This window comes from Anabrus simplex, chromosome 8 (genome assembly GCF_040414725.1).
Source record: "Anabrus simplex isolate iqAnaSimp1 chromosome 8, ASM4041472v1, whole genome shotgun sequence".
NCBI lineage: Eukaryota > Metazoa > Arthropoda > Insecta > Orthoptera > Tettigoniidae > Anabrus > Anabrus simplex.
Window position 1 is genome coordinate 166,645,981 of NC_090272.1, and position 24,524 is coordinate 166,670,504.

The 24,524-nt window shown below is 43.3% G+C and overlaps 1 protein-coding gene across 2 annotated transcripts in view; it reads right to left on the reverse strand.

Moving 5' to 3' along the window:
• Positions 1-10,194, reverse strand: part of LOC136878919 (ketohexokinase) — a 50,559-nt gene extending 40,365 nt beyond the window's left edge. For both annotated transcript variants that reach the window (XM_068228863.1, XM_067152532.2), the window contains exon 1: positions 9,940-10,194. In XM_068228863.1, coding sequence (XP_068084964.1) covers positions 9,940-10,079 — 140 coding nt within the window. In that variant the 5' untranslated portion in view covers positions 10,080-10,194. The remainder of the gene's footprint in view (positions 1-9,939) is intronic.
• Between the last annotated feature and the right edge of the window lie 14,330 nt (positions 10,195-24,524).

Genomic DNA, 24,524 nt, shown 5'->3' on the forward strand with positions numbered 1-24,524 from the left:
GCAGCTTCAATGATAGCCGTTTTTGAGGCTTAATTTGCAATGATGATTAAAGTAAAGATTATTTGAAGCTGGAAAAACGTAAAGTTTGGATAGAGGAATCCTTTCTTTCAAAGTAAATAATAATTATATATTGTTGTGGTTTGTTGACGCCGACGTTAGCGAGGGGGGTCCTGTCATCTCAAAGGATAGCGACATGGATAGTGAAGCCATGCGGGCTTTGATGGACGCCTTTAAGGCACTCGAAAATAGGATGGAAGAGAACAGTGCGCAGATTAGGGAAATGAAGGACGGTGTGAAGGACGATATTAAGACACTTGAAAATAAGATGGAGAATAGGATGGAAGATAACAGTGCGCAGATTAGGGAAATGAAGGACGGTGTGAAGGACGATATTAAGACACTTGAAAATAAGATGGAGAATAGGATGGAAGATAACAGTGCGCAGATTAGGGAAATGAAGGACGGTATGAAGGACGATTTAAAGGCGAATCGGGAGGAAATGAAGGACGATATTAAGACGCTTGAAAATGAATGCAAACAGGGGCGTGCAGAGGTCAGAGAACAACTAGAGAACTTTGACGGTAAATCAACACATTTTGAGGTTAAATTGGAAGAAAACCGAACCGAGACTAGCAAGATGATTGAGGAGAAATGCAGTAGTCTAATGAACAAAATTCAGGAGGTTCAACAACAATGCGAAAAGGGGGCTAAGGAACTAAGCGATAAAATAGACGCGGTTTCTCAGCTCAATGCCGTTGTTGAAATAAAGGTCGAGGGAATAGTTGAGCGGCTTGGTCAGGTTGAGACCGGTATCGAGAGAGACATAACTCGCGTGAATGGCGAAATCGTGGATGTTAAAGAGGAAATCGATCGGCTGAATGGTGAGATGGAACAGGTCAGGTCCAAAGCGAATGACCGCGACGCGAAGATCGAAGAGATAGTGGAGCAGGTCAAGGACAACCAGATAAATATCAGGATCGTTGAAGAAAGGACGGAGAAAGCCTTGGCGGTAATTGAGGCCCTAGACGAAAAGATTACGTCAGTATCGCAAGCAGCGCAGTCCGATACGAAACTAACTTTTGCCAGGTTACGGAAGGAAGTGTCAGCACAAATAGTAGGAGAGACTGCTAAACAGATCCACGAATGGAGCGAAGAGAAAGGCTCGAAAATGATGGTGAAATTGGAGATCCACGAAGAACAAATTAACGCGCTTCGCGAAGAAATAGAGGGAATGAAGAAATTAGACATTCGGGATGAACCACATTTCAAAATGGAAACGGCCGGAATGAAGAAAATCGAATTAGGTAGCGGATCACATCAGTTGGGCTACAGTCTGTTCAAGGATCAACTACCCGGCAATGAAGAGTATAAATTACCGACGATGGACGAGAGAACGTCGACCTTGCTTGGCCAAAATTCAATACCGATGTATAGCCTCTTACGTTCGGCGGATGATAAGCCAAAAAAATTCAAACCAGGCACCAGGACCACACCAAAAAGTTTCCTCCGCGAGGTAGATGATTACATGGCGGATCATCGGGTACCAGCGGATAGGAAGTTACGAGTAGTTGAAAAATTTTTGGAAGACCAGGCCCTTGAATGGTTTAAAGCTTTCCGCTACTGTTTCGATAGCTACGAAGGCTTTAAGAAGCTATTTTTGGAAAAATACTGGGGTTTGGACACGCAGCAAGGGCTTAGGTTAGAGCTTTACTCGAGGAGGTACGCTTCGGGAGGACCCACAAGGTTCTGCGATTATTTCACGTCCCAGCTGGTGAAGATGCGCGAACTGGACAGCCCGCCGACTGAAAGTGAATTAATAACCGCCATCACAAAGCAGTTCCCAGCTGACGTCCAGCGCATGTTGATTGCGGCAAATATTCGTACGGCAGTGGAAGCCGAGCACGTGTTAAGACAGTTGGATCAGACATCTCATGTCGGGCACGGTCGAGCTAGAAACGTAGAAGCCATCAACACGTTAAATGTTCGAGAGGGAGATCAGTCGGTAAACCGGAGTACTCAGGTGATAAGTACTCAGACTGACGCTCAGATAGGCAACCAGAACAGGAATAATAGGGATTGGAGGTCTCCGAAGTGGGAAAACCACCAATGGAAGTGTCGAAATGACCAGGGTAGGAGTCAATGGTATCAGTCGGGGAGGTACAACCACGGACAGAGCGGTGCACGAGGGCGACGACCTTACGAGAGAACACCCAATTCCTACTGGGGTAACCGTGGTCGACAGAACAACAGACCGCGAGAATACTATCGGGGTGACCTCAACGACAGAAGGAATGAGTCACGTCGTTACGTCAGAGATCTGCAAGATACCCAGGCCGGAAACGATCGGTGGAAAGATTCGATGCAGCAGTTTGCTAAGTCGGATGAATGTCGAGGGGCAGAGAGCCTCGAACTACAGGCACATAATGCTGCAAACCGTGCCAGTAATCTTGATCCCCGCGCACCACCATATTCAAGTGGAGGCGGAGGTCAGCTAAAAAAAAATTAGGAAAACCGAGTGAGGAGATAGTCGGATTTTCGAGGACTACCGACGCGAAGGGGGAACCGTGGACGTCCGTGACCATCGCATCTTGGATAGTTCAGCCCGATGACCTCGTTGAAGATCCCGTTCAGGCATGTCCAAAACCGATCAGAGCGTTACCCGTCATTTTTGTCCGTGTAAATCAGTTGCTGGTTCGTTGCCTCGTAGACACAGGCGCGAGCGTCAGCGTGGTATCTAAAGTATTAGTCAAAGAACTGGAATCGAAGCAATGTATTCCAATCATTCCGATTTCCAATATTAAGGTTAGAGGAATAATTCCGGACCGCACAACTACATGCAATAGCCAGGCCTATCTAGATTTGGAAATTGGGAACAACCTCATATCACATCCATTTATAATTTTGACTAGAATGGAATATAATATCATCATTGGAGCTGACTTTCTTCGGGAATTCAAAGCGGTCATTGACATGGACAAGAATGAAATTAGATTCAGGAACGATTCAATTCAGGGAGATGTAAGGTTAAACGACTTCGAGGGACAACACGGGGAGGAGAAAATTTGGACCATGGAGATAGAACAATTGAAACATGAAGGAGGAGATTGCTTCCCAAACTGGGATGCCTATCGGGACGAGATGATCAAGGAGTTTGAAGGGATGATTTTCAAGTTGGAAGCGGAGAATGAAGGACCATCATTGGCGGAGGTAGTCCAAGAAAAGATCGACGAAGCGAAGATAGGGGAGGAAGACAAAGGCACATTACAGAAAGTCATAGAGAGACACGAAAATGTATTTGGTTCACGTCCAGGGAAAATTCCAAATTTCAAATATTCCTTAGTCGTCAACAATTGGGAGCCATTTCGGCAAAGACCATATCCGATACCTGAAAAGTTTCACGCTGGGGTGAAGAAAATTATACAGGAGATGGAAGATAACGGAATTATATCAAAATCACCCACACCATTTTTGAATCCGTTGGTCGTGGTGGAGAAGGGCAACGGTTCGTTGCGGGTTTGCCTCGACGCGCGAGCAATAAACCAGCGATTAATCCCAGAGTATGACCAGGCCCCGTGTATAAAAGAGGTCCTTAAGAAATTCCGGGGAATGAAATTATTTAGTGGAGTTGATCTGACATCATCATTTCATCACGTTGAACTTGACCCAGCCACCAAAATTTTGACCGGGTTTCTGTTTGATGGGAAAACCTACGTTTTTAACCGGTTACCCTTTGGATTGAAAACAGCAGGGTCAGCGCTCATTAGGGCACTAGATCGTAACCTCAGTGACGAGGTTAAACAGTTTACGGTGAGGTACGTGGATGACATCCTTATTGCATCTGAAACTTTGCCAGAGCACCTGGAGAAACTTGATAAACTATTAGCTGATTTAGAAAGGAACAACTTCAAGGTAAACCTACCCAAGTCTAATTTCTGCCAAAGGAGTATCCTGTTTTTAGGTCATGTGATCGACTCAGAAGGAATCATGCCCAATCCTGTTAAATTAAAGGCAATTCAAAATTTTCCAAAGCCGACGAAGGTGAAACATGTCAGGCAATTTTTAGGAGTTTGTAACTTTTTCGCGGATCATTGTCCGAACTACACCAGTATAGTTGCACCATTACAAGATCTCCTCAAGAAAAACAATAGGTGGAAATGGGACCTTGCATGCGATGAAGCATTTGCTAAAGCAAAGGATCTGTTGGCCCATAGTGTGAAATTAGGATATCCGAACTATACACAAAAGTTTATTGTGCAAACTGATGCGTCGATTATAGGAGTCGGGGCAGTACTGTATCAAGAGACGCCCGAACCCGAACAGAGGATCACCTATTTGGCTTTCATGAGTCGCAAATTAAGATCGCATGAGTTGAAATACACCGTGACCGAACTAGAGATGCTCGCGATCGTGACCGCTCTTAACCATTGGAAGAAATACATTTATGGGTACCCAATTGTGTTGAGAACGGATCACAAGGCTCTGACGTTCATGATGAAATCTGCATTAACAAGCGAGAGAGTCAGCCGGTGGTGCTTGTTTGTGCAGCAATTCGACATTACAGTCGAGCACTGCGCCGGAAAGGCAAATGTAATTGCAGACGCCCTCAGTAGAAATCCAGATCCGGAACCTATCGTGGTTAACCAAATACAGTTAATAGAACAAGGGGACCGCGAAATCATAGAAAGGCTGCGGACTATTGGTGAAGAACAGCAGAAATGTCCGGAGATGAAGAAGTTGATCGATTTCCTCCAACGTAGAATACAGTCGGGGACGGATGAATACCGTGAACTTCAGAAAAGATCCGAGAAGTACCAATTTTTTAATGGCATGCTGCATAAATTCGTGGACGAGGACCACACGCAATTCAGGATCGTGGTTCCAACGACGTTGCAGGTTGATTTAGTTTGGCTCGCTCATCACGTTACAGGTCACGCAGGGAGAGATAAAGTGATTGCTACACTTCGGGAAACTTTTATCTGGAAAAATTTGAGGAAAACTGTTCAGCAGGTACTCCTTACTTGCGACATTTGCCAACGGGTAAAACCCAATCCATACCTACTTAAGCAAAAACCGAAGCCGTTGTTGCCAAGTAAACCTCGGGAACTGTTCGCTTTAGACTTTTACGGACCACTTCCCGAGGGAAAGAGAGGGCTTCAATACATTTTGGTATGCGTGGATGTGTTTTCAAAATTCGTCACTCTTTGTCCAATCCAGAAGGCAAATACTAGAGCCGTTATAAATCAGTTGAAGACTAAAATCATACCACGTATGGGCAAGCCCGAATGCGTCCTTACTGATCATGGGTCGCAGTTCACATCGGGAAACTTCAAGCGAGACATCGACAACTTAAACATCAAACATCATCTAAGTTCAATTAGGCATCCGGAGTCGAATCCCGCAGAACGGATAATGCGAGAAATCGCAAAATTTTGCCGTATCTACTGTCCTAGACAACATTGGCGTTGGGTGGACGTGATTCCTGTTATCACAGAAAGTATCAACGGCACTATCCACGAATCCACCGGCCAAATTCCGTCAGTGATTCATTTCGACAGTTTTCCAAAGAGACCATGGCACGAGGTCTTAAAATGTCCGCAGGATCCTAGGCTATCGGTTGAGCTATGCATACAGGAGACAGCAAAACATTTGAAGGCCCAAGCAGAACGGAGATTACGTCGTCTCCGTAACAAGAGGTACCATCGACCGCTGCGCGTAGGGGAACTTGTTCTCGTTAAACGACCAACAGTATCCGATCCACCTAACAAGTTCTACCACAAATTCGCTGAACTGTACATCGGTCCTTACCGAGTCATCCAAAACCTCGACAACAACGCATACAAGGTGCAAAGCATGGACGGCGTGACCGAAACCATCTACAACGCGGCAAATCTGAAGTTGTACCATACGTCCGGAGGCAATGGAGAAGACGCGGACAACGCTGAAGAACTTGGGGCAACGGAAGAAGAAGACGATGAGGAAGACGGAGAAGAAGATCGACGTGACGTGTCAGATGAAGAGTCGGGACCAAATGAGGAAGCCGAAGAAGTCAATTATTTGGAGAATTTGTTTTCACAGAGAGATCTTGGGGATGAAGAATGTCCAGAATGTCAGTACCTGGAGAACTACAGAGAAGCATTGCGTCAGATAGCATATTATTTGGAGAGAGAGAACCAGGAACTTCGCCAGAAAGCAAAGGTTTGGAAACAGTTGTGAATCGATATTGCCAATTGAATATTTAGCGACGAAATGTGTCCAGTGCCTGTACCCATTTCTTCTCGGGGAGAGGGGAATATGAACCCGACAGGGGCATGATCCAAGGACCTTAGGTTGATATCGATATCCGTAATTACGCACGCAATGCTATTAAAGGGAAAGAACGCTGAAAGTGATTAATATTCATATCATTAATAGAGGTCATACCGGAACTAATTAATATTCATGCCATTGAGATAGATAAATTGTGTATTTTAAAATTATTTTGCGAGATTTCTTTGTCTGCGACTTATTGCGCAGTATTATCCTTTGAGTAGCGGGGGCCCCGCAGATGAAGCCAAGCCAACTTAATCCCGGGAGGGGTTACGAATGGGGATTCCCTGTGACATCACTCGAGAGAAGACATCCCTCCTCAAGGCTCACAGAATGAGGGGAAACTAACTTTTTCGAAACGGAATATAGGAGCCATCTTGGAATCGGACTGGCCAACTTAATTACCTACGAGGTAGAAAATTAATAAAACTCGAATTAGGGGACCATCTCCCGATTTAAAAGGGATAAATGTTACTGGGACATTTATTTAGAGTGTTTAATGTCCTCGTCCGTGATAACTTTCAGCAGAAGAAAGAATAGTGTGTTGTTTCTGCGTGGAAAAGTACTGGGGCCATCTGGTTAGTCTCATGACACGTCCTCGACGGAGGGACTTCACCCCGTGTGGTAGGGGAAGCAGAACATATTTTAATTAATTTAAAGAGATTCACCGAAGGATAATTGAGTGGTTATGTCTCAATCGCACCAACTAGATACTGGTCACCGACCATCCGTACTATTTTACCTCGAGTACGCCGGGAATAGGCGCTACACAAATTAGTGGAAGGGGTATCGCTCCCTAGTAAAAACTACTGCAGAAAGGGAGAAGAGTCAGTCGGGATTTGTGGCTTACGGACGGCGAAGCTTCGTGCCGTCGAGCTTCCAGCGATCTTTTGTTTGAGTGAATTTCAATTTAATTTACAAGTGAAATCGCGTACTGTGCGTAAATATTGCAGAGATTGGATAGACGTGATGCTAGTGTCTAAACTTTAAAGATCAGGGACGTGTCGCGAACATTAAATATAATTTGTAATAATATTATTATTATTATTACTACGGCGCTACTGTGTCGAGTAGTAACAAAGGTACGCGGAATCCGATACTGAATCGTGGATTGCGGAGTGAGGTCCGATATCGTGGCTGGACGTTTACACTGAATGTAACTACACAAATCTTGGAATAAATAGTGACGTGTTGTGTGCCTCAGGAATACTGCCAGCGGTTTCGTCAACTTAGAACAATGGACTCCCGGTTGGAAAGAAGAATGGTGCCTCCAGTAACTGCTTTGGTGCCTATGGATCAGCACTAAACCAGCCATGGACTCCCTGAGCTGACAACGGGTCATCGAGATGGAGATGAGTATAAATCATAATTAATATGACGAAATCAGATTGGGCGGGGAACAGTTATCATTACCTGACGCTATAATGTTAAAGATTGTAACTTCAGTAATGTAGATGTGCTACCATGATACACGTAGCTTCTATTTACTTTATTTAGTTAGTAACACGTCTGAGCAATCAATTGTAAATAAAGGGGTAATACGATAAGTTTGCATGCAGTAGTATTTTGACTTTATCATTTTATTTGGGGAAACTTGTAATTATTGATGCGTCAGGAGACTAATTGTTAGTAATTCAGAGTAATTCAAGTTAGGTTGTAGTTAGTCCAGTGATGATAATGCATGGCTGGTAAATAGTGTAATTTTATTCCGTGAGCACCCAGAACTACGAGATGTGACTTCGGAACTGACACCCAGGCCTCCACTGACATATATTTAGATAGGAAGTGTACGATTTTAATTGGCAGGCTTATCACAATTTAAGTGCAAATTGAGGAATATTTAATTCATAATTGTATTACCGCGTGATGATTTATCAGAAACCACGATTTAGATATGGATTAATTACACCGTTATTACGAGGAAGTTAATTATGATCATGCAGTATGGTCTAATTTCCAGGTAAGTCGTGTAGGGAGATGGTGTAATGATGAACCCAATAATAATAATAATAATAATAATAATAATAATAATAATAATAATAATAATAATAATAATAAATTGTAGTTATGGTAATCATGCAAGTATTGGTATCATAGAAACCGGTGTCGCGTCGCGGGATCATGATATTGTAAACGAATGTGTGTGTTGAATTGAAGTGAAGTATTGAGAGCCGATGTAATTTTGTTTAATGAACAATGGAGTTCAGTTTATTAGTGAACGATCCCCGAGATGGGGTGTTTTGTTAAGAAAGGGCGTTATGCCTGTGAAGGCCGAGGCCACTGACCACCCGCCGTGCAAAGGGGCTGGGGCAGTTGACCTAGTGAGGAGAAGTGTTGTTTTTTTTGTATGCTCTTTCGCTCGTGTAAGGGGGAGCCTTGAGTTGAAGAGAATGAGGGCGGAAGAATCGCCCAATAATGAAATATTCAACACGCCAGATTGATGTAGTCGCTAATAAATGACACGGCGATTGTTACCAGTACTTGTTAGCTTACTGTCATTACACACTTGAGTATAATCTAGCTTAGGGTTTTCAGAGTCCAACTTCCATCCAAAGGGGTGTCAGTTCAGTTCCCGACAGCGGCATTGGTACCCCAATGCTCAACCGAAGGCTGGATGTCTCACGTGTTTACTGTATATAATTTGTGTTCTTTAAGGGTTTATGTATCTTGTTGTGATTATAATTGAGTTGCCGATGGTGTTGACCATCGGGGTGGTGAATTGTATACAAGTGAGGGTCGGTTCAAACCCGGGCGTTTGTTCCACATTTTTATGAGTTCGTTCTTGGCATTTCGTTGGGGAATAGTTGTGTGTTTAGTATAGGGATTGCTCAGATTCGTTGCATGCATGTTAATCCTATTGATCAATGATGTCACATAGCCTCAGTGTCTATGATGAGTGTTTTCCCGTTCGAATCTCGTCATAATGGATCGCTCTGCGATAGATAATACTCGGATCCATCACATACGACTAAAAGTCGATAACAAACAACAACAATTGATAATAATCCATGTAATTCATTTGTATATAAATGCGTCATTACCATCATCATCATTAAGGCCTAATAAACCACTTGTGTTAACCTAAACTTTAACCCGAATGTGTTCTCATTGTAATTAGGTATGATCCGTCTCCTACCCTGTATGCCTTTAAGCTTAGTCTTGTTAAGCGCCTATTTGTTTTATTCCAACCCGTTAACGCCCTGTAGATCATGCCGGAGCCATTAGGCGTAGGGACGGGTGCAATACATACATACATACATACATACATACATACATACATACATACATACATACATACATACATGCTTCATTCTGAGACTACGGGCTTGCCACCATACCAAGGTATATATATATTTATTGAACGAATCAACGACTTCCCGCAATTACGGGTTGCCACAATGGACAAAGTAAAGCATATCAGGATAGAGAAAGTTTTTATCATATAGAAATATAGTGATATAGAATAACCCAAAATGATTTTGCATAATTATTAAAATCAAATGATGTTTAGATACACTGAGGAGGAAGAAATTAATTTAGGATGACTATAATAATAATAATAATAATAATAATAATAATAATAATAATGATAATAATAATAATAATAATAATAATAATAATAATAAAACATACCTTTCGTCAGAATCTTCCCTGGGATAAGATGGGCAAATAAGTATATTATCAACATTTGCCATTCCAACACATAAGATTTTCTTATGTGAAACCAGTTTCTTGAGGACTCCATTGAAAATACTGTCTCTCACTTCACTCATCTCTCTCGACTTATTTTTAGCACCGAGTTTTAAAATGAATTAAACTTATCAGCTCATAGGTACGTTTGTAGTCGAAACGAATCACAAGGAACTTAACAACGAACCAGCAAGCTCTGTACAGTTGACTCTTGTTGGTTTAAATTACATGAGCATATCAATTGATGATAAGTAGACGGGTCGTAGTGTCAAGGTCACGAGGCTCTGTTGTTATGCTACACATCTGAGAGAATTGAGTAGGCATACAAGTGTCACTTTGGCACAGTTTTGCTCATTCTTTAATGGTGCAGCTCAGCCGAAAAATTGACTAGATAAACATGTTAAAGAGCAGCCCAGGATATTTGATTAGGGTACATGGTCATGAAGGGCCAGATCTAGATGCGAAACGTTACATGAAAAGCTAGCGTATTAGCCCAAAGTGAATTACAGAAATGTGATATATATATACACAGTAAGACTTGTGTCTGTACATTGCTCAGAATTTAAAAAGAATGGTATTTTTGTATAGGTCGTGTCGTCAGTAACAAGGAAATGCACTTTTTAAGTTTCAGTCATGTTTGTATACATATATGTACGGGCATCTCGAGAAAATGTCTGAAGAGAATTTAATGAAAATCAGTATGTAAAGTAGAGGAATGATGCGCTATATTCTCGACTGTAAGTAATATTATTTACGCTTAGGGAAATGATAGTTTAAGGGAAGACCTAAAATATAATTCTCAAATATTTATGTTATTAGTGGCCGTACCGATAAATACTTCATAACTAAAGTTATATTTACGATCATTTATGTCTTATACCCTTTTACCCTACCGGCCGTGATAACAGATATTTTCATAAATTTCGATTTTGTTGCTAAGTCCATATCCACGCCGAACCACGAGAAAATGGGTGAACAGAATTTAATGAAAATCGGTATGTAAAGTCTGGGAATAAGCTACTACAATCTAGGATACAAACAATTTTTATTCTCGCTGGATGAAATGGTAGTTAAGGGGTAGGTGCATAAAATTTAATGTTTAAATACTTATGTTATCTTATTCACAACATGCACACGACTTCATCTAGAATTCTGTATACAATGTAGAATTCCGTAGCGAAGCACGGGTACAACAGCTAGTACAGTATATAGGACTGCATATAACTGTGTACTATTCTATTTACAGTAGGCTATTATTTATTGTCTTTTCTATATAGCGGGGCTCAGGCTGTGGAGACTGTCAAACCATATGATCAATAGGTAAATATCAAAACCAAACCAAACCCCATGGCAGTACAGCCCTTGAAGGGCCTTGGCCTACCAAGCGACCGTTGCTCAGCCCGAAGGCCTACAGATTGCAAGGTGTCGTGTGGTCAGTACGAAGAATCCTCTCGGCCGTTATTCTTGGCTTTCGAGACCGGGGCCGCTATCTCACCGTTAGGTAGCTCTTCAGTTCTACCACGTAGGCTGAGTGGACCTCGAACCAGCCCTTAGGTCCAGGTAAAAATTCCTGACCTGGCCGGGAATCGACCCCGGGGCCTCCGAGTAAGATCCCCTGTGGGCGGAGGCGGTAGAATAACACCCACGCTATCCCCTACCTGTCGTAAGAGGCGACTAAAAGGGGCCCAGGGGCTCTGAACTTTGGAGCGTGGGTTGGAGACCACGGGGCCCTTAGCTGAGTTCTGGCATTGCTTTCACTGACTTATGCCAGGCTCCTCGCTGTCATCTATCCTATCTGACCTCCCTTGGTCAAATCTTGTTTTTTTCCGACTCCGACAGTATTACGTATGGAGGCCTAGGGAATCTTTCATTTTCACGCCCTTCGTGGCCCTTGTCTTCCTTTGGCCGATATCTTCATTTTTAGAAGTGTCGGATCCCTTCCATTTTTTCCCTCTGATTAGTGTTATATAGAGGATGGCTGCCTAGTTGTACTTTCTCTTAAAGTAATAATCACCGGGCGAGTTGACCGTGCGCGTAGAGGCGCGCGGCTGTGAACTTGCATCCGGGAGATAGTAGGTTCGAATCCCACTATCGGCAGCCCTGAAAATGGTTTTCTGTGGTTTCCCATTTTCACACCAGGCAAATGCTGGGGCTGTACCTTAATTAAGGCCACGGCCGCTTCCTTCCAACTCCTAAGCCTTTCCTATCCCATCGTCGCCATAAGACCTTTCTGTCTCGGTGCGACGTAAAGCCCCTAGCAAAAAAAATAATCACCACCACCACCACCACCACCTAGTAAGATGCAGGCACTCTACCCCTACACCACGGGGCCGGGCCTCAGGGGCTCTGAACTTTGGAGCGTGGATTGGCGACCACGGGGCCCTCAGCCGAGTCCTGGCATTGCTTCCACTTACTTGTGCCAGACTCCTCACTTTCATCTAACCTATCCGACCTCCCTTGGTCAACTCTTGTTCTTTTCCGACCCCGACGCTATTAGGTTTGCGAGGGCTAGGGAGTCTTTCATTTTCACGCCCTTCGTGGCCCTTGTCCTCCTTTGGCCGACACCTTCATTTTTCGAAGTGTCGGACCCCTTCCATTTCTCTCTCTGATTAGTGTTATATAGAGGATGGTTGCCTAGTTGTACTTCCTCTTAAAACAATAATCACCACCACCACGGGGCCGGCATAGTTAAATATCACTAGAATAAATGTACTTAACCTCTATAATTTTATATTATTGATAGTTCAGTGGTCGCGCGTGTTAATGCACTACGGCTATGGAGCTAAGCTCTGCATTCGGCAGGCGAGTGAGTTCGAGCTCCACTGAGAATTGTTTTCTGTGGTTTACCATTTTCACTTTCAAGCAAATGCTGGGGCAGTTCCTATTCATAGGCCGGAACAGATTCCTTCAACATAGTTACCCAGTTTCATTCACGATCATTCATATAATCTCCATTAACTCCTCAATAGAGGTTGGCGTCAGCAGTAGTGTAGAATAGGTGGGGGAGAGGAGGGGGCCGACACCTTGTGGAGAAAACATTACATTTTAGCCGGCTGAACCTAGGATATATGGGAATTATTAAAATACGAAATTTGTACAAAATGTATAGCGCTACAGCAAGTAGTGGAGACTTTGCATGTGCTGTGAGGAAGGGTAGCAGGGGTATATTTTTTGCCAGGTCATGGACACTGAGGTATGATTTACCCGCTTGCCTCGTGCATTCGTCAGTCTGGCAGTCTACCTTATGTGTGTTAATCCCTTAGTGTGTAGTCAAATACTAAAATATTTTTCATTGTCTAATCACGCTGTACTTCTATTTTATTGTAGCAAATAAGTAATATTGTTCCTTTGGTGTTTTATTGCACAGTATTGAATCAACATCTCAAGAAAAAAGCTATTATTACCGCACATAAGTTGCCCTTTACTACGCCGTCGACATTCACTCCAAGAGCATTAAAATCTTACCATTTTGTAGATTTTTTAATATTTCTTTTCAGTTTTGATGTATATACCCCCCCCCCTCCCTGCGCTATATCCCATAAACCCGGATACTGTCTGTTCTCTGCAGATTCCCCCCCCCCTTCCACATTTCTAATTATTCCCAATCACCGCTACTGATCCACCTGTGGGTGGGGGCGGTAGAATAACACCCACGGTATCCCCTGCCTGTCGTAAGAGGCGACTGAAAGGGGCCCCAGGGACTCTGAACTTTGGAGCGTGCGTTGGCGACCACGGGGCCCTCAGCTGAGTCCTGACATTGCTTCCACTTACTTGTACCAGGCTCCTCACTTTCATCTATCCTATCCGACCTCCCTTGGTCAACTCTTGTTCTTTTCCGACCCCGAGGCTATTAGGTTTGCGAGGGCTAGGGAGTCTTTCATTTTCACGCCCTTCGTGGCCCTTGTCTTTCTTTGACCGATATCTTCATTTTTCGAAGTGTCGGATCCCTTCCCTTTTTCTCTCTGATTAGTGTTATATAGAGGATGGTTGCCTAGTTGTACTTCCTCTTAAAACAATAATCACCACCACCACCTCACCGCTACTGGGCGTCAAGAAGGGTATACGGCCGTAAAAACGTCCCATATAATTCATCTCACCTCATCCTCGATCGCTTACCAGAAAAAGGGGGCTAAGGGGTATACATACATACATACATACATACATAAATTGAGAGCTGAAAATGAAAATCCACAGTCTGTTTCCAGTCATTCGACCGGGTCAGGAACGGACTGAATGAAGCCCCCATCTACCGGCGAGGATAGGAATTGTGCCGGCTGCCGAAGCCTGTCGCACTCCGCCGGGGCAATGATTAATGAATGACAGATGAAATGAAATGATATTGGAGAGTGTTGCTGGAATGAAATATGACAGGGAAAACCGGAGTACCCGGAGAAAAACCTGTCCCGCCTCCGCGTTGTCCAGCACAAATCTCACATGGAGTGACCGGGATTTGAACCACGGAACACGGCGGCGAGAGGCCGGCGCGCTGCCGCCTGAGCCACGGATGCTCTGCATTGAGAGTTCAGAACTTAAAATTAGTTTTGATTTCTGGAGGTGCACATGGCTCCGACGTTCACTGAGCCTGCACCAAAAATAAGTATCAGGTTAATTCCTGGGGGAGAAGGGCTGCCGGGCATAGAGCTAACCACTCCATCCCTCTTAGTGCTGCCTTGCGGAAGTATTTCGTGTTGTAGTTTCGAAAGTCCTCTTCTACCCCTCTTTTTGGCGCATTTCATGTTCTCTTTCCACTCTCGTGACATTATTATTATTATTATTATTATTATTATTATTATTATTATTATTATTATTATTATTATTATTATTATTATTATTATTATTGTACCGGGCGGTACACTTCCACGCCGCGAATTCAAATATTGCGCCAGTTGAAACCTCTCTACAGGAGAAACCCTGAACTTTAACAAACGGTATTAACTCAACGGTTTCTCGGAAGATGTCACTACTGTAAATTTGGTAATCTTGAAGTGTTCTGAACTGTGTCTATTTTGATTTGTGTTTGTTTGCTCCGTATCAAGAAGTTTGAACATTCTCTAACAGATGTCGCTACCCAAAACTATGGTAACACACTCTGGTGCAATGGAATGAACTTTCTTGAAGAAATATTGTATTCCTAAGTTTTATTTGTACTAAATTTTGTTTTGTGGTTTGTGGTTTGGCAATATAATCCTTTCCTTCCGCCAGTTTTGAAATTCGCCAATCATAAATTTCTGTAATTAATTTTCCACCAATAAGGTGTTTCTTCATCGTCTTGTGTATTAGTTTTTGCTGTCGGCCAATAAAAGTTTGTGGGCGGGTTGTTATCATTCATGAAAGGTCTCGAATGTTCCACGAGGGTATATAAACTGCTGATTTTCTTGTCTCGGGGCCACTTCAGTAACATCTTTCTCAGTGTGTGAATATATAGCAGGGGGCGGCAAGCGCCTCTTTCTTCAAGCAGCAGTTCATCTACAAGGTAATGGCCTGTTAACATCTTCATTTCTTGCTAGCTCAGCAGTTTAACTCTCGGGGAGGGTTCGAAACCTTTAGTATGTAACCTACCCTTTTAAAATGTAAATTCTTTTCTGTCTATCAACAAATTACAAATCTGTAAAGCGGGGATAGAGAGTGCTTCACCCTCTCGAACTCCCCTTCATTTTGAATTTGAGACCATGTTTTCGTAACCGTTTTTCTCTTCCTTCTTAGAGTCTTAAACTTATTTGCCAACTAGTCACCTCCATAGATTGGGATTAGCCCCTGTATCATCGGCCTAGCGCCACATAGGTTTTAGTCAAAAACTTGGTGTAGGAATGCAAGTTATCGCCTCCATTCGATTTGGCATTATGGGCCAGTAACTTAACCTGATGTTTTGTTTTCCTCATGTAAAGGCCCTGTAGGTTGGGTATCAAATACCCCTGTTTCTTGGTGTGCCTTGAGGGCAGTGTGAAGTGAAGGTTGTAGCCTTTGATAGGCTTGTAATATTGAGAGCGGGTCTGCTCTTTTCCTCTTAACATTGTAATTAGGAGCAAGTGCTCCTCGTACTTAGGGGTTTTCTGCCCTTTAGCTATTGTGGTGGTGAGCTGAGAGCTCAGAAATTAATCTTGGGGCTCGAAGCCCAAATCTTGTAACAATTGTAATTTCTTAACTTGTTTTCCTGCTACTTGGTACCTGTTACTCTGTTGTTGTTATCTGTTGATTTTGAAAAGAAAATATAACCTTTGTTAAAGTTTTAAATTAACTTTACTTTTGTAGTTGAGACCTATTCCAGCCCGCACCTTCTTTCACCTCTAACTACCACGGATAACTCCGTAATTATTATTATTATTATTATTATTATTATTATTATTATTATTATTATTATTAATATCTTTCGGCCAATTAAGGACCACGTCACTTCAACTGTCTCCTTTCCCGAGCTTTAACATTTGCCCAGTTCTCCCTCACTCGTTGCCGGTTTTGTTCCTTTCTTTCTTCGGTTCACGCCTTCCCTATTTTCAGCTTCGGCTTTTCTTGGAAATTCTTGCGGTCTTGAATTTTTTCTTAAGTGGGCTGCGCTCCAGGATATCATCATGTGTGATGCCCACCTCTTGCAGATCTTAACTATGTCACTGAACCAGGCCCCTTTTGTCTTCCTATCTTGTATGTAGAAGAAGCTCCGCTTGGTTGACCTTGCAGGGATTATTCTTGTCACGTGACCACAGAAAGCAATCCTCCCCATTGTATCGGTTATCTTTTCTACGTGGAAATAGAGCTCATGGCTGTGCCCTCTACTATATTCATCATGTCTTTGATGGGGCCCGACTTTCTTTTTTTCTTTCTTCGATCTCAAGTTTCTCAATTAGGACTTGGTTTGTTCATTACAAGGCACCCCTTTGCATAGAGAGCCTCCGGACGAATGACTGTGCGGTAGTGTCTGACCTTCTTCCTATAATCGTTTCAACCCCCTATGGGTTGCGATTATACAACTTCCATCAATTTCTTAAGTTCTCAATTTCTTTCCTCTTTATCTGTTGGCTTACTCATGCTGGTACTTCTGCCGAGAATACTCTGTTCTTTCTCGTCGGACAGATCCTTCACCTATGCAGCCTTTCTTCTGAAGACTTCTCTGTTTCACACGTCTTCTGCTCTGATTCCACAGTTTTCTAGATCCCGGTGGACTTGTGCACTTCTTTCACCCACAGGACTTGCGTTTACCTGTTCTCCTGGAAAGTGAGAATCCTGTTGGCGAGTCTTTCTGGTTCCATCCTTATAATATATCAATATCTCCTTTCCTTCGACTAAAAGGGGCCTCAGGGGCTCTGAACTTTGGAGCGTGGGTTGGCGACCATGGGGCCCTCAGCTGAGTCCTGGCATTGCTTCCACTTACTTGTGCCAGGCTGCTCACTTTCATCTATCCTATCCGACCTCCCTTGGTCAACACTTGTTGTTTTCCGACCCCGACGGTATTACGTATGGAGGCCTAGGGAGTCTTTCATTTTCATGCTCTTCGCAGCCCTTGTCTTCCTTTGGCCGATATCTTCATATTTTGAAGTGTCGGACCCCTTCCATTTTTTTTTCTCTCTGATTAGTGTTATCTAGAGGATGGTTGCCTGGTTGTACTTCCTCTTAAAACAATAATCACCACCACCACTTTCTTTCTTTTTTATACTTACCGGGCGAGTTGGCCGTGCGCGTAGAGGCGCGCGGCTGTGAGCTTGCATCCGGGAGATAGTAGGTTCGAATCCCACTATCGGCAGCCCTGAAGATGGTTTTCCGTGGTTTCCCATTTTCACACCAGGCAAATGCTGGGGATGTACCTTAATTAAGGCCACGGCCGCTTCCTTCCAACTCCTAGGCCTTTCCTATCCCATCGTCGCCATAAGACCTATCTGTGTCGGTGCGACGTAAAGCCCCTAGCAAAAAAAAAAAATTTTTTTAATACTTTACACTTTGCTAAGCAAATAACAAAATCAGGTACAAAACCTAGCTCGTGAGCTTGGGTAACAAAATTAGGAAAACCATAATAATCAACAAATAACCAATTAACCAATTACCTGAGCTTGAAACGCCCTAATTACAAATTTTACACGAGCACTATTGCTCTTTTCAACCAACAGTCAAGGAGATGGATCTCTCAATTTTTACCTCAGCGGAAGGGCGTCTTTGATCTACAAATTTACATTTCAGGAGACTATTCTCCGAAATTACAAGTTCCAGGCCTATCAAAAGCACAACCTTGATTTAACAAAACAAACAGTATTCACTGTCTTATCGGCTCAACAGTCTAATTGCCGTAAAATGAAATGAATGAAATTCAGTTTAACGAGGGTAACAAGTACCCATTCTACCTGGCCTTTGGCGAAAAACAAAAGATTAAAGTTATTGGCCGAAAGTAAAAATGTTAGGAGGCGAACTCTTGCACTCCTTGAAATTCACATGAAAATACTTAAAACCCTATGTGGACTTAAGGCCCGACGTTACAGCGGCCAAGTCTATACTACGGAGGTGACTAGATGGAGAGAATGTTTACAAAATTAAGAGATAAATTTGAAGGTTACAAAATCAGAGTCCCCTGAATATCAAGTTGATCAAGTTCAGAGGGAATACAAGAGGGTTCATCACTCTTTGTTTCCTCAGTTCGAGTAAGTTCTTTGGACTTGAGTGAGAATTTAAATTAAGAAATAAAAGTTGCATCGCGAAAGAAATTTGACACCTTCCCCTCGAGCTAGCTTTCAAAGTGTTCGGTCCCGTGTTCGAGTGGATCACTCATGTCGAACGAGGCCACATTCTTTAAATGTACTTCATACCATTAAATGCAAATGGAAGGCCAACATAATGCACATTACATACTTAATTTATTCACTAAACTAATTACACTGTAAAAAGTACCCACACAGGACGCTGCGATCCATGATGTAGCGCACCAAACTCAACACTGTTACCCACGCTTGTCCAAGTCTCATAACTCACTGACGCCGTCCCCCTGTGGGTGGGGGCGGTAGAATAACACCCATGGTATCCTCTGCCTGTCGTAAGAGGCGAGTAAAAGGGGCCACAGGGGCTCTGAACTTTGGAGCGTGGGTTAGCGGCCATGGGGCCATTAGCTGAGTGCTGTCATTTCTTCACTTACTTGTGCCAGGCTCCTCACTTTCATCTATCGTTTCCGACCTCGCTTGGTCAACTCTTGTTCTTTTTCGACCCCGACGCTATTAGGTTTGCGAGGGCTAGGGAGTCTTTCATTTTCATGCCCTTCGCGGCCCTTGTCTTCCTTTGGCCGATACCTTCATTTTTCGAAGTGTCGGACCCCTTCCATTTTTTCTCTCTGATTAGTGTTACATAGAGCGTAGTTGCCTAGTTGTAATTCCTCTTAAAACAATAATCACCAACACCACCACCACCACCACCACCACCCGACGCTATTAGGTTTACGAGGGCTAGGGAGTCTTTCATTTTCATGCCCTTCGCGGCCCTTGTCTTCCTTTGGCCGATATCTTCATTTTGCGAACTGTCGAGTCCCTTCCATTTTTTCTCTCTGATTAGTGTTATATAGAGGATGGTTGCACAGTTGTACCTCCTCTCAAAACATTAATCACCACCATTCTTACAAATTAAAGCTACATGGCCGTTAGAGCACACGCAGCCCGTAGGCTAGGCGCCTGACGTCCGTTCTGCAGCGGGGCCGTGCAGTTTGCCTGCCGGTCTTCATCTTCAGTCGGTCTCTTAGATGCCTCTGTAGATCAGTGGTAGAGTTTCGGTCTCCTGATCCCAGTCCCCCTGTGGGTGGGGGCGGTAGAATAACACCCGCGATATCCTCTGCCTGCGTAAGAGGCGACTTAAGAGGGCCCCAGGGGTTTGAATTCTGGAGTATGGGTTGGCGACTACGGGGCCCTTAGCTGAGTCCTGGTGTTGCATCCACTTATTTGTGCCAGCCTCCTCACTTTCACCCCCCCTGTGGGTGGGGGCTGTAGAATAACACCCACGGTATCCCCTGCCTGTCGTAAGAGGCGACTAAAAGGTGCCCTAGGGGCTCTGAAATTTGGAGCGTGGGTTGGCGACCACGGGGCCCTTAGCTGAGTCCTGGCATTGCTTCCACTTACTTGTGCCAGGCTCCTCACTTTCATCTATCCTATCCGACCTCTATTGGTCAAGTCTTGTTCTTTTCAGACCCCGACGCTATTAGGTTTGCGAGGACTAGGGAGTCTTTCATTTTCACGCCCTTCGTGGCCCTTGTCTTCCTTTGGCCGATATCTTCATTTTTCGAAGTGTCGGACCCCTTCCATATTTTCCCTCTGATTAGTGTTACATAGAGGATGGTTGCCTGGATGTATTTCCGCTTAAAACAGCAATCATCACCACCACTCTCCGGATCCCAAGATGCCGCGTTCAATCCGGCAGAGGTAGTCGGGTTTTTGAAGAGTGAAAAAAAAAATCCACGCGACAGCGCATGTTGTATATCACATGAGTATATCCAATTAAATGCTCAGCTTACAATACTAAATATGAAATTTATTACAAATCGTAAATGTTTCGAGAAACAGAGTTCTCGTCCTGAGCGGCTCAAAATATTATTACTATCTCGGAATTTAATAATAAACATTAATTATAACATTTGGCATATAATGTTTCATTTATTTCAAGGAAAAACAAAAGAGCTACGAAATTAACTTAACTAAATGTATGCCTTTTACCTTTGGAAAATAATCATACAATAGAACAAACATGAAGAGAAGATGCCAAAACAAGCACGTAAAATTGAAGTGAGCTAGTCATAAAATAATTTAAATGCATAAAATCTCTGTTTGCCTATTAATATGAATGCAATCTGGTCTCTTACTGTGTATTACCAGTATATTAATGATAAGACAAGGAAAAGATAAACGGACGTGTAGCGTAAAAGACTGGGGGGGGGGGGGGGGTGGAGCGTTGACTATGTTACTCTCTTTCTAACTTTTCTTTGCTTTTTCCAGCATCTTCTTGCTACTTTAAAACCCCCTGTGGGTGGGGGCAGTAGAATAACACCCTTGGTATCCCCTGCCTGTCGTAAGAGGCGACTAAAAGGGGCCCCAGGGGCTCTGAACTTTGGAGCGTGGGTTGGCGACCACGGGGCCTTAGCCGAGTCCTGGCATTGTTTCCACTTACTTGTGCCAGGCTCCTCACTTTCATCTATCCTATCCGACCTCTCTTGGCCAACTCTTGTTCGTTTCCGACCCCGACGCTATTAGGTTTGCGAGGGCTAGGGAGTCTTTCATTTTCACGCCCTTCGTGGCCCTTGTCTTCCTTTGGCCGATATCTTCATTTTTCGAAGTGTCGGACCCCTTCCATATTTTCCTTCTGATTAGTGTTAAATAGAGGATGGTTGCCTAGTTTTACTTCCTCATAAAACAATAATCACCACCACCACCACCACCACCACCACCACTTGCTACTTTAAATAAAATATTCTCTTCATTTATTGGTTAATTCAATTTTAAATCAATGCTTATTTTCTGTGCTAAATAAATTGAAATCTTTTTCGAGTGTATCCATACGTTTTCCTTTAAAAAAATATATTTGTTCGTGGCGTCGACCTATGAAGATCTTTTGCCACTACTTTCACCATTTGAGAGGAACCTGCGTGTAGGGTGAATTGCGGAAGTGTAGAGTGTTGCATGTGAGGCAAGGAACGTCAAGGACGACACAAACACCCAGTCCCCAGGCCAGGGATATTACAGTTAAAAACTCCTGAACCGGCCGGGAATCGAACCCAGAGCCGCCGGGTGACAGAAGGACGCGTTGCCCTCTTAACCGTAAGGCCGGACGCGTTTTCCTTTACTTACCGTGTGTAAAATTTTCAAATCCTTGTCGATGTCAGTGAAATTTGTACGAGCAACAAATCACACGACTACCGCTACTTTATGTATATTTCTTAAACATACAGTCGAACATCGATATCCCGAACCCCCATTACTCGAAGTTTCAATATCTCGAAGCAACTTCTATTTCCTGGCCGTTACTCCTATTCTTCGCCTATATTTATATCTCTATTACTTGAAATTCCATTATGCGAATTTTTCGATTTCTCGAAGCAAATGCATCCTACCTAGAAGAAGAACATATTCTGTATTTCGAATTTTGTTCGACATTAACTGTGCTGAATTTATTGTACGTAACGTACATCTTCCCGGTCGACCTCGCTATGTTTACATAGCGGCTCGCTTGTTCACCCCTACCCCCTGTGGGTGGGGGCGGTAGAATAACACCCACGGTACCCCCTGCCTGTCGTAAGAGGCGACTAAAAGGGGCCTCAGGGGCTCTGAACTTTGGAGCGTGGGTTGGCGACCACGGGGCCCTTAGCTGTGTCCTGGCATTGCTTCCACTTACTTGCGCCAGGCTCCTCACTTTCATCTATCCTGTCCGACCTCTCTTGGTCAACTCTTGTTCTTTTCCGACCCCGATGCTATTAGGTTTGCGAGGGCTAGGGAGTCTTTCATTTTCACGCCCTTCATGGCCCTTGTCTTCCTTTGGCCGATATCTTCATTTTTCGAAGTGTTGGACCCCTTCCATTTTTTCTCTCTGATTAGCGTTATATAGACGATGGTTGCCCAGTTGTACTTCATCTTAAAACAATAATCACCACCACCACCACCACCACTTGTTCACCCCTGGTGTGTTGATCATAGGCAGTTACAGCAGCTTGAGTCCTCTCCTGTACAGTCAGGAGACCAGGCGTTAGTGCTCTTCGACGGTAAATGATATTGTTTTCACCCCCTGTGGGTGGTGGCGCTAGAATAACACCCACGGTATCCCCTGCCTGTCGTAAGAGGCGACTAAAAGGGGCCCCAGGGGCTCTGAACTTTGGTGCGTGGGTTGGCGATCACGGGGCCATTAGCTGAGTCCTGGACTTGCTTCCACTTACTTGTGCCAGGCTCCTCACTTTCATCTATCCTATCCGACCTCCCTTGGTCAACTCTTGTTCTTTTCCGAACCCGACGCTATTAGGTTTGCGAGGGCTAGGGAGTCTCATTTTCACGCCCTTCGTGGCCCTTGTCTTCATTTGGCCGATGTCTTCATTCTTCGAAGTGTCGGATCCCTTCCATTTTTTCTCTCTGATTGGTGTTATATAGAGGATGGTTGCCTAGTTGTACTTCCTCTTAAAACAATAATCACCACCACCATAGTGTTTTCACAGCAATAAGAGCTGTTGAAAACTACGTGAAAGAAATCATGCTTGAGAGTTAAAAATAAAATAAAAAGGTGTTAACGAATGTTTCATGTTCCTGTAATGTGCGTATTCTTTTTTCAACGAGTTGCTATGAAATGAAATTGCGTATGGCTTTTAGTGCCGAGAGATGTCTGAGGACTTCGGGTCACCAGGTGCAGGTCTTTTGATTTGACACCCGTAGGCAACCTGCACGTCGTGATGAGGATAAAATGATGATGAAGATGACACATACACCCACACCCAGCCCCCGTGCCAGCGGAATTAACCATTGATGGTTACAATTACCGACCCTGCCTGGAATCGAACCCGGGAGCCCTGTGACCAAAGGCCAGCACGCTAACCATTTATCATGGAGCCGGACAATGAGTTGCTATAATAAGTGATGTACTGTAATTAAAATGATAAAGTACTTCGAGTTTGTATTGATATGGTTAAGTAACAATAGATACATGATTTGATTATGTGCTATACATGCTCAAAAAGGGGAATTCCCCATATCTCGAAATTTCGATAATTCAATTACGTGAATCGATATATCTAGTTTCGACTGTATTAAGTATCCCCTGGATCTGCCTCTTTGGCTGAATGCTCAGCGTAGTAGCCTTCGGCTCAGAGGGTTCCGGGTTCGATTCCCGGCCGGGTAGCGGAATTTTACTTCGCATGGTTAATTCCTCTAGCTCGAGGGCTGGGTGTTTGTATTCATTTTAATACACATATTCAGTTACATAAACCGCATCACACTACAAACCACCACAGAAATACGCAATAATACGTTTGGCTTTCAGGAAGAGCATCCAGCCGTAAAAATGGGCTATTTTCATACACAGTGCCGACCCCACGTAATTAGGAAAAGGCCCCTGAAAGAAGAAGACGAATAATAATAATAATAATAATAATAATAATAATAATAATAATAATAATAATAATAATAATAATAATAATAATAATAATAATAAATATCCTCTGTTTACTTGTTCACACATTAAGGCCGACATACAAGAACAGTCATCACTTGCATAATTAAGTAACATGACTCACATACAAAATACTCTAAACGCTTGAATATGTCCTTGATGCCGGTTATCGTTTGAAGGCAAGCTCGTGCCTAACTACTTAAACAGAGGATATATTTCAATGTTCGACACAAAAAAAAGTGGTTCACTACTACAAGATGTTTATCGTGGAGAAGGAAGGAGACACATTCTTCATTACGTCATGGTCATTATCTCTATCACAAATTGGAGTTTGACAAAACAAACTGTAATCTGTAACTGTGAAGTTCTTCAGTCTGTAGAATAATAATAATAATAATAATAATAATAATAATAATAATAATAATAATAATAATAGC